The sequence below is a fragment of the Pipistrellus kuhlii genome, unplaced genomic scaffold, assembly GCF_014108245.1.
Source record: "Pipistrellus kuhlii isolate mPipKuh1 unplaced genomic scaffold, mPipKuh1.p scaffold_m20_p_4, whole genome shotgun sequence".
Classification (NCBI taxonomy): Eukaryota; Metazoa; Chordata; class Mammalia; order Chiroptera; family Vespertilionidae; genus Pipistrellus; species Pipistrellus kuhlii.
This window is the reverse complement of record NW_023425540.1, coordinates 82,507,563-82,519,279: the sequence shown is the minus strand read 5'-3', so window position 1 is coordinate 82,519,279 and position 11,717 is coordinate 82,507,563. Positions and strand designations below refer to the sequence as shown.

General features: G+C 42.2%; 1 protein-coding gene across 2 annotated transcripts in view; it reads right to left on the bottom strand.

Moving 5' to 3' along the window:
• Positions 1-1,091: 1,091 nt before the first annotated feature.
• The window catches only part of CPPED1 (calcineurin like phosphoesterase domain containing 1), a 103,100-nt gene continuing 92,474 nt past the window's right edge, over positions 1,092-11,717 (bottom strand). For both annotated transcript variants that reach the window (XM_036409801.2, XM_036409799.2), the window contains one exon: positions 1,092-2,648. In XM_036409801.2, coding sequence (XP_036265694.1) covers positions 2,419-2,648 — 230 coding nt within the window. In that variant the 3' untranslated portion in view covers positions 1,092-2,418. The remainder of the gene's footprint in view (positions 2,649-11,717) is intronic.

Here is an 11,717-nt window from a genome sequence, read left to right as displayed (position 1 = left end):
TGTGAACCCTGGATGAAGTCCCAGGTCCTCCAGCTAACACTGGGTTCTTGCCCAGGAGAGATGGTCAAAGGTGCCAAATATTGTATTATTACCAAGGGCAAATCTGGTATATTTAAAAAATATTGATTCTACAGAGTGAGGAAGGGAGATACAGATAGAGAAACATCAATCAGCAGCCGCCTGTATGATCCCCACTTGGGACTGAGCTGGAAACCTGGGCACATGCCCGACCATGAATTGAACTGGTGACCTCTTAGTACATGAACGATGCCCAACCTACTGAGCCACTGTCATCATTAAAAACATTTTCCAGGAGCACAGGCTTAGCAGTTGGGCTGCTAGCTTCTTGGTCCATCCTATCCCAAGGAAGAGCTGTATGACCTTGGCCAAGTGGCACCGCCTCTCTGAACCAAAGCACTTCAAACAGCATTTAGAACAGAATAAACACCCCAACACCACAGCACTGATGACCATGAGTATTTTGTTTTTCACAGTTGAAGGCACTTTTTTTTTTTTAAGAAAAAGGAATAAAAAGGAATGCATTGGTACTTATTATCAGAATGATACATGTTTATTTACAAAATCACTTCCTCACTTCTTCCTGAACCTCTCACCATGAGAATATTGCTGTTTGGTTACTTTAAAAATGTTGAGAGTTTCACAGAATTCCCTATTGTTAGCATATTCTTGCTGTGTTTTGAATCAGTTCTTTTACTTACTAGGTTTTGGGGAAGGAGGCTTAGTAAATTTAATTTCTGTTGCTTTTAATTATCTCCATATCCTCCACCAAAACTCTGGTGCCACAGCCCAGAGCGTTTGCACCCGTGACATCACAGAGACGGCTGGGTCAGCCCACTGTGCTTAACCTCTGCCCTTCCCGGAGCCCACACCTGCGTTATGGTCCGGACACACGATCCTGGTAGCTAATCCTCAGTGTTACCGCCTCCCACGTCCACATGTGTGGCTGTTAGTTACACCACTTACTGAGTTTCCTTTTCCTGAACTCATCTCCACACCTGTTGTAAAAAAAAAAAGAAAAAAAAAAAGAATACAAAGCAAGAATGTAGCAAAATTCCCAAACAAGGGCATTCTAATCTTGAACATTTTAAATTTTCCTGTGCCACATAACAATGAGCTATAGTGTGTCACCGATCTATAGTATAATTAACTTCTTGTCTTTTGTTCCTTATGAATTTACATATCCAATTATCTTTCTATTTACTTTCTCATGGCTTTGCTACGTTGACTAAAACTTTTTAACGAGACAGTCTTAATGGGTTTTGCAGTTCATTTGTAAGCAGGCAGTTGGAGGCATTTCAGGATGAGGGAGTGACGCTGTGAGGTGTTCCTGGCAGGACTGGCATGCCCACGTTCCCTGCCCATCAGGACGTCTGCAGAAGCAGAGCCTGTGGATGAAATAACACAGTGTCAGGAGTTGGGAGAAGACGCAGCAGACCGCATGGAAACAAAGCCAATTTCACCATCCTCGCTCCCCTGCATTGGGGCCGTGAATCAAAGTCGGCGCCAATTCCACTAAAGTGGCTGAAAGCAGTTTTTGCCCCACTGAAATTTCTGCTTTGATTCGAGAACTCTCGTCTCATTTCCCACTTTTCCTGTCAAAGTCAACATGGTGAAGAGTCTCGGGAATGGAGAGTCATTCTGATGGCATCGGACAGCAACCTGTGGAGTTCCTGCAGCATCCAGCGTGAACGGAACAAACTCAGAATGTGCGCCAGGCAACTTTAGGGCTCCGGTCCTCGCCTCTTGATTGAGACTTTTATAGATGGCCAATTTATGTGAAAAGGTGGCTTTCCTAGTCACCAAGAAGGCAAACTCAGCTCTGACTTGTACCAACTGCATCACCAGCAGAGGCCTCGGCATCTGACAGCTCCGTGTTGAAGTGAGTGTGCCTACACAGCTCGGGTAGGAGGACAGCTGTCTGCTTTGTTAGGAGGGAAAGGAGATGACCTTCCTGTTGCCAAGCATCGGAGCCATGACTACAATTTAACTGACCAGATGCAGTTTGTTCGAGGAATTACCCAAGATTACTCTTGGATACCAGTTGGGATTGAGGTCCATAGGTAGACACTCACCATACCTGCGAGAAAGCAATTTGATTCAAAAACAGAGAATTTGAGATAGCTGAGAAACACATCATTAGGAAAGTTTATTCAAACACCCACACAGAGATATTCCAGAATCGTTTATTCTCTTATTCCCAGGCCCCAACCCTCATCCAGCCCCTTCTCTTTCTTAAAATATAATTGAGAATAGGACCCAGCTCTCTGATTTATACAAAGGGCATAAATTCACAAATCTGCCTGGATACTTCTTTATTCAGAAGTGACTGTATGCAGCTGCTGTTTCTGGCAAAATTAAAAGACAGTGGAAGTGGAAGTGACTGGATCATAACGGCAATCATTTTTCCTTCATTAAGTCCATCAGGTCACCTTCTATTCCCCTCTCACTCAGCTCGTCCAAACTGTAGTACCGATGAACGATCTTGTCAGCGGTGACCACCACGACTCGGACCCCATGGGTATCATTGCCCAGCTGGCACCCGATGGCAGATGACACCACGACATCCATGTTCTGGTAGGTACCCCCGGCATTCCTGTGGTAGTGGCCCGAGAACACAGCTTTGATACCTGCAGGGAAGGGAAAAAACATTAGGGGGCCAAGGATTTCCATTTAGGTAATTGAGGGCTCCAATGTTTTCTTGTTTGGACAGTAATGTATTATTATATTACACACATACTATTATCCAGTGTATAATAATTAAGAGGCAGCATATGTGACATCCAGAATCTTCAAGGATAGCTCATACATAAAACTAGAGGTCCAATGCATGAAATTCGTGCATGGGGCTTGGTCCTCACAGCAAGGGCGGCTTGCCTTGGCTCTCACAGCCCCACCTTCATCTGAAGGTCGTCCGGCCGTCTGGTCTAATTAGCATATTTTGCTTTTATTATTATAGATGTTATCATATTTGCCCTAATAACTGGCTCAGGAAGGTATTAGGGAAAAACAGACAGGAACAGAGGTGAATGACGGGTAGAGATGATGAAGGTGGAAGGAAATCTTTTGAGGGCATTATGAGAGCCATACAATCGAAGTTATATGTCTATGAAAAATAATGTCGATGGAGTTCTAGTCAAGATAGAACAGCATGTTCAATATTTAATGTACATCTTCCCACCTCAAACTTAAAGCAATGATGGATAACACATATAAAAGAAAACCAAAGGACAGATGAATAATGCTATGGATAAAAGAAAACCAAAGGACAGATGAATAATGCTATGGACCAGAAACAAAATAGGAAGGCAGAGCAATGAGTGGGGTTACTTTGCTTCAGGGAGTTAAGCTCTTATGGTAAGATATCGAGACTAAAAGCACTTTCTGTGAGAGGAGGAAATGAAGCCTGACCCCCGTTTGAAATAGAGGTGGCGGGAGTAACTGTTTACAAGAGGAGACTGAAGAAAACTGCTGTTGCCTGTGGCCCGATGCCTGGGGCCAGGGCAATGCTGTGCTGGTATGTTAAACAAGTATTTTGCACACATGCACATACACAAAAAAAGACCCGTTTTGTAGTGTTTCCTAATCTCCATGGCTTGAACACTCTTATCATGGCCATTTTCAAATGACCAACGTGATGTTATTGAACCGGAGCAGGAAGAGATGCGTCGAGCACCATGCTATAGTGTTTCCACTACCCGGACACAAAGGCTGCAACCCTGAGAGCATGGATGTTAGTAATGTGTGGCAAGATAATTAGAAAATGCTAAGTTTTAAGTATTTATTACCTTTACTGTTTAATATAATTTACTTAATGGTGAGTTCGTATAATTTAAACAATGGCTGTTTAACACCCAGCTCACAGGATTCCTTAAAATTTAATCACTGATTTTTGTGAGCTGGCAGGAGCTTTCTCTAGCACACCACTGGGCTAGGGCTTACAGCAGCCCATGGTCTAGGAAGGAAGGAAGACACAGGCTCAAGTCTAGGAACTGAAACACATTTTCCCAATAAATCACTATAGTATTATAAGGCCTAGTCCTGGATGGTGGCTGGGGTGGAAGTAAATGAAACCATAGTCAAGAGAGAAAGTAGGAGAAAACCAAAACCAAAAAATCCCTTACTCAAACTGGACCTGAAATGAAAAAATTCCACCACCCATGAAGAAATCTCATGCTAAGTAAGATGGTCTATGAACTCTTCAATTAGGAACACAAATTCCTTCTAGATTAAATCAATGATATAAAACTGCCTGGGAAATATTTTACATAAATGGGCTAATTTAAGTAAAGGACTAAAATCCATATTTGTTATGAAGCAAAATAGGCATAAATTGAATGAGAATAGTTGATAATAAAAATTTAGATATGGTGGACATTAATGACATTACCATTAAAATTTAAAACAAAAGCAACTCTCAACAAGTGGCATAAATTCTAGACTTGGCACTAATCAAAGATCTCATGTGGTATTAGTGAATTAAAAGGTAGAATTGAGGAACTGAACTGAAGACGACATGAAGACCCAGACACAAGTGATATGAACAAGCAGTTCAAAGAACCTGAAAGATCAATTAAGAGATATCAATGTGTTCTCAAAAGAAACTGAACAGGAGAAATGAGTAAAAAGTAGTAAGACTAACTTGAAGAAATATTAGCTGAGAGTTTTTCATAGCACAGTAAAATTGTAGAGCATGAAAGAGAAAAAAGCTTAAGATAACATGGTAAAATATTACAAAGGAATGACAATTAATAGGGACATCTGAGCAATAACAGAATCAAGAAGTTACATCTTCACAATGTTTAGGGCAAATAACTTCACACCTTAAATTTTATACCTTGCTAAACTATCATTCAAGTTTAAAGGCAAAATAAATACATGTTTGGACACATAAAGACTAAAAGTTTACCACTTCCAAACCTTCACTAAGAAGACATAAATAAATGGAAGGCAATACCCACTTGTGGAATGAAAGGATCAATATTGTTAAAATGTCTTTACTACCTAAAGCAATATATAGATTCAATATAATCCCTATTAAAATATACGTTGTGTTCTTCTAAGAATTAGAATAACTAATCCTAAAATTTATATGACACCATAACAGACCCATGGAAGAGTCTAATATCCAGAAAATAAAAAAGAACTCTTCTAATTCAACAATAAAAAAATAACCAGAAAGGCTTTTGGCCACCATTTATGGGACAGAGAAAGCATAGGCTTCTAGAGGGAGATTAAATCTCGCCACAAAGTATCCAGAAACCAGTTAAGATAGGTCTCAAAATGATACCCTCTCCACCTTCTATGTGTTTTGTTTTAAGTATAGGCTTAAATAATTTGTCCAAAAAAAAAATTTTTTTTTGCATTTATAGGAAACTTAAAGATTATTTATAAAATATTACAACTCCTTTAGGAATTATTTGGTTTTGCACATTAAGAGGTCCATGCATTTATTAGCTCTTTACAACCTTCAGTTCATCACAATCTATTACAGTGCATAACAGAGTATGCAACTACTTTGAAAATAAAACAGCTTTGAACTAAGTAGGGAAGTGAATGGGATTTCTTACTCTGGTTTATCTTGAGGTGTTTTAAGTGTGATGTCAGAAGCTTTTGTTAGGTCAATAAAAATGGCGAGCAAAAGAGAATGGAGAGAATTGACATGGAGCTCACACCTGCCATGGCTAAATCTTTTATTACCTTTGATGGCTGGTGGGATAATGTTGGAAAAATGTTTATGAAACCTCTGGCCATATTTTGCTCTGCTTTTCCCAGATTAAGGATTCTGGGAGAACATAAGAATGAGATTGCAATAGAAAATTGTCACTTTGAATCTTACTGATTATTCAGAAATTCAAGCTGGTTTGTATTTTTTTAAAAAATATATATTTTATTGATTTTTCACAGAGAGGAAGGGAGAGGGATAGAGAGTCAGAAACATCGATGAGTTTTACACATGTATTACACATGTGTCTCTCCACCACCACCCCCCCCCCCACATTGACCCCTTCTAGCCATCCCCCTGCCTTAACCACCCTATTGTCTGTGTCCATGGGTTATGCATACATGCATACATGCATACAATTCTTTGTTTGATCTCTTCAGCTGCCTCTTGCACACCCCCTACTGGGGATGTGCCCGCAACCAAGGTACATGCCTTTGACCGGAATCGAACCCGGGACCTTTCAGTCCCCAAGCCGACGCTCTACCCATTGAGCCAAACCGGTTTCGGCTGGTTTGTATTTTTATAAGTAGGATTCTATTTACGATATACACTGAGTGGCCAGATTATTATGATCTCTGAATGCATAATAATCTGGCCACTCAGTGTATATCCTATATGATAAAAGGCTAATATGTCCACTCAACCAGGAGTTCGACCAGCAGGCAGCCAGCCAACCGCCCATGTCCCCTCCCCCTGGCCAGGCTGGCCAGACTCCACCCATGTATGTATTCATGCACCGGGCCTCTAACACACACACACACACACACACACACACACACACACACATTGAGTGGGCAGATTATTATGCGTTTAGAGATCATAATAATCTGGCCACTCAGTGAAAATCTAATTCATTCTTCATTTTAATAGTTTCTTTAGGCCTATGAAATTTCTTCATTACATTTAATTGTTGTCCTATCCCTTCCACCCCCAAATCAGTTTTTGTTGTTTTTTGGTTTTTTTTTTTGTCATTGGGGCTGAAGAAAAAAAACATTTTTAAATTACTTTTTTAATCTTTATTGTTGAAAGTATTACACATGTGTCTCTCCACCCCCCCCCCCCCCCCGCATTGACCCCTTCTAGCCATCCCCCTGCCTTAACCACCCTATTGTCTGTGTCCATGGGTTATGCATACATGCATACATGCATACAATTCTTTGTTTGATCTCTTCCCACCCACTGCCTTCCCTCTGAGATTCTACAGTCTGTTCCATGCTGTTATGTCTCTGGATCTATTTTGTTTAACAGTTTATTTTGTTCATTAGATTCCACATGTGAGTGAGATCATGTAATACTTGTCTTTCTCTGACTGGCTTATTTTGCTTAGCATAATGAAGATAAACATTTACACACACACACACACACACACACACACACACACACCCCAAAATAACCAAGTTGCTAGATGAGCAAATAATTTGAACAAACAGTTCTCCAAAAAAGGAATACAAATGACCAATAAATACATTTAAAAAAAAAAAAGATGTTTAGCATCATCAACCATCAGGGAAATGCAAATCAAAACCACTAGATATCACTTCACACCCACTAAAATGATTAAAATAAAAAAGATGGAAAATAACAAGTGTTTGCAGGGACTTGGAGAAACTGGAACCCTCATACAGTGCTGGTGGGAAAATAAAATGATGCAGCAGTTCTGGAAAAACACTTTTGCAGTTCCTCAGTTAAACATATAGTTACCACATGACCCAGCAATTTACTCCTAGGTATATAAATCAAGAGAAATAAAAATGCCCATTATTGTCAAAAATTGTATATGAATGTTCATAACAGCATTATTCACAATAGCCTAAAAGTGTAAACAAGCTAACTGATGAATGGATAAACAAAACGTGGTACATCCATATAGAGGATTACTCAGTCATAGGAAGGAACAAAGTACTGACACATGCTACAAAAGGATTGACCTCAGAAACATTATGCTGAGCAAAAGGAGTTAGATACAAAAGGCTACATACTGTATGACTCCATTTCTACAAAATGTCTAGAACAGGCAAATCCACAGAGAAAGGAAGATTATTACTTGTCAGGGGCTGGAGAGAGAAAGGGAAGGTGACTGACTGCTCATAGGCAAAGCTTTTCCTTACGGAATGGTAAGATGTCTGCAATTAGACAGTGGATGGCTGCACAGCCTTGTGAACATATTAAAACCAGTGAATTTTATACTTCAAAGGAGTGAATTTTATGGTGTGTGAATTATATAGCTCAATAAAAAAATGCAGAAAAAAGGTAGGGGAAAGGGAGGAGGTAGAATGATGTATGTGGCAATAGATTAGAGTTGGACACATCAGAATGAACTCATGTTTAGCTTAATATCAAAGCAAATGGTTACATACGGAAATATTTACAGATGTGTAAACACACAGGTTAGCATCCAGACACACATGTCCTTGCTCTGTTGGCAGGGAGTGCCTGAGAAGCAAGGCCATAGATTAGCAATGAGCACGCTATCCAGGTCTGGGTTCTTACACCATTCTCCAAGACAGATGATGGATCCATGGAGAAATGGCTGACTGGCGGGCTGGGCAGGAGGTTTACTAGCTGAGCCTGCGGGATCTTGCAGAGTCGGGGAAATAAGCAGTATAAAAATATTTAACTAATGTAAACGATTAAGTAAACAAATACACGTGGGAGACAGATGCAGATCTCCCCTACTGAAGAGTAACAACGAATTTATACATGTTCTGCCCGCCCTCAGGTGTGTGAGGACTGTGCGTAGTGGCGGCCTTCTGAGAGTAAGTTCCAGTGGAGACTGAACATCAGCAGTGATGATAAGTCATGCTGACAGATGTGTCCCTGATTCGACTGTGACTTTACCCATGTGGTCTTCCCCAAATTCATGACCCCAGCATGAGGAAAACGTCAGACAAATGCTATACGTGCTGACCTGTGCTTCTCAAAGCTGCCAAGGTCACTAAACACAAGACAAATCGGAGAAATGGCCACAGCCACGAGGACAGGCTGTGTGCGGTATGCCAGATGGGATCCTGGGCAGGAGGGCATTAAGGAAAAGGTAAGGGAATCTAACGATGGACTCTATGTAATATCTATCTGCATAAGGTATTAACAGTATGGAAAGTGGGTATGGGGTATATGGGCATTCTCTGTATTGTATTTGGAATTTTTATTTTAAGTCTAAAATTGTTCCAAAATTTAAAATTTATTAAAACACACACACATGTAATTTCCAAAAGGACAGAAATGGAATATGTAGCTTTTAATCAGCAAAAGGGGGGAAGGGGGGAGGAAACCAACCAAAGTATTTTAAAACGTTACTAACGCGAACACTGGCTCTGGTGCAGAGGAACTGGACCTGCCTGCAGTGGTGGGGGATGTGAGTCGGCAACCACTCTGGAAAACTGCCGCCTCGAAGTTTCTTAGAACTTGGAACATGCAACTCCCATGTGACCCGGTGACAGAACGCTCAGATACGTGTCCAGACACACAGAAACTATGTCCACTCAAAAGTCTGTCCCTGGAGATTCACAGCAGCCATATGTGTGCCAGCCAGAAAACACCCTGCATGTCCTCCAACGGGTGGATGGTTGAACTACCACATCCACACCAGGGAACACTACTCAGCGATACAAAAGGAAGGAACCACTGATACAACAACTTGAACGGCATCAGGGAAGCATGCTGATGAAAGAAAGCCAAAAAGATTTCGGGCTGTGTGATTCCATTTGTATCACATTCTTGACATGACAAAACGATGGATATGGTTGAGGTAGGAACAGAGACGGAAGGATTGGGTTGGGGTGGCTACAGGAGGGTAGCAGGAGGGATCTTTGTGGAGATGAAGAGTTTTGCATGTGACAATGATTCAGAAAAGCATAGAGGAAATATGTTCAAGATGTTTACAGCAGCTGCAGCTGGTTAGTAGGATTCTTGGAGACTTTTGACGGCGCTCACACCATAGCTGCAAGCACGTGGCAGGAACCGAGACCCACCTGTCTGCCAGGTGAGATCCAGAACTAGGGGTGGGAAAGAAGGTGACCCAGGTTTCCCTGCAGCCGAGGGTGGGGAAACATCACTATTTCCCTTTACTATTATTAGATGCAAACAGATACACCACGTTTCAGAGGGTAATGAGATGCTCTCTTCTCACTTTTTTGTGCTCTTGCCTCAACAGCACCATTTTTGCAGAAATGTATCCTTCAGAAATACCCAGCGAAGACTCCTCAGATGTAGGGGTGTGGGGTCTGTGGGCAGAAGTTATAGTACAGTGTCCACTGAGGTATGTTTGTAATGCTCATGGATGGGAGACTGGAGAAGTATGTATGTTCAAAAAAGAGGCAGACTAACATACACTGACATTGAAAGGCACCAAATATTCAGTAGGAGTAGGAAGATGTAAATAAGTGTTGTATGATCCTGTTTTTGTAAAAAAAATAAATAAAATAAAGATGGCGTATGTTTAAGAGGGAATGTGTTTGTAGCCACAATGAATGGGAGAGAAATACACGCAACTCCTCATAGTGGTGATTTCAGATGAGAGTGTGTGGGGGGGATCAGGAGAGGCAGCACTTTCTACATTTTTACTGATGTAATGTTTGTCAAGGTCAGGAATTGACCTGGTGATCATGAACAAAACACTAAGGTGAGATGAGCAGCTGAGAGGCAGCACGGCCGATGGACCAGGGAAAGATGACAGAAGCGCTGGAGGGGCCACCACTCCGAGCCCGAGCTGTGTGCCCAATGGGTCCTCGTTGCAAATGGAGACACGAGCGGCTCCTGGCCACTCTGGCGGAGCGGCTGAGGCAATGACTGCCTCCTCCACAGCCTTCCAGGCTTTCAGAGCCTGAGGCCAGCAGAGACCAAACGGGCATGTGCTATTAGTGCCGCCTCGAGGAGCTCCTAATGGCCGGTGGGAAAGCACTTAGCAGTACAATTCTGTTGTATGCTAAATTATGTTTATGAAATTTGGCTCTTTATGCCTAATTCATAGTTGCAAACTGTACTATTCTGGAAGGAATGTTTGGCAATTTTGAAAGTTGCTCCATTAGCTGTAATTAGCTGTAAAAACTCATTTACGTTCAAATTTCACGCCATATCAATCGGCATTTGCGGAGACAGGATCATTAATGGGGATTGTTTGAGGGGCGGGGAACTTTCAGAGCTGGGCTCCTCTGCAGTGTACGGCCCCATCCTCTTCCTGCTCTGGGCCCCTAGGGCTCACCGTTTATTAAGGTCCCAAAACCACAGAAAATGTGAGGATTCTTACAGGAGCAAAAATGCCTAGAAAAGAAGCTGAAAGAGGGGTCAGTGAGCAGAGCCACTGTGTCCAGACCCTTCTCCCACCCCCACGCCCAATACCAGGGACTGGACACTGCGAGTCCTGAACAAGGACTGATGCAACTGTAATGAGTGAACAGAGGGAAGGTCAGGCGGGATTCCAGACCCCACAGGGCCTTGCAGACTGTTCTGTTCTTTGGAACCTCCGGCAGCTTCCTGAAGCTTGTGAGCCCCGATTTCCTCATCTGTAAGATGAATAATGACACCTGTCTCATGGGTGGCAGGTTTGGAGGAGAGTTTGGGTGTCGCCCTCACCACCCCCCACCCCTGACCCTCCAATGCAGGGCCAGCTGCTCACCGCTGGAGTGGGACAGACTCCATATGCTGGTGCTACAATGTGCTGGCTCCGTGACATGCAGGCTCTTGTCTGAGTTCGGGTCCTGTCCCCTTTCCACTGGCAGGCCACAGGGACTTGTAAGAAGTTTTACCAATCTTGGCTTTCTATTAGCTTTTGATAGGAAAGCAATGATTCACGACTCAGTGGAGGCAGAGAATGTATTAATAAGTCATGGTTTCCCTCACGGGGGATTGATTTTAGCCGTGTTTTCCAGAGTTGTGCAGAATTTCCATTCGGCTGTCCATCAGTCATCTGGCCAACATGCCTCTGTGAGTCCTTAATTGAGTGTTACGTATAGGCTGTTTGTGAATTATGGACTGC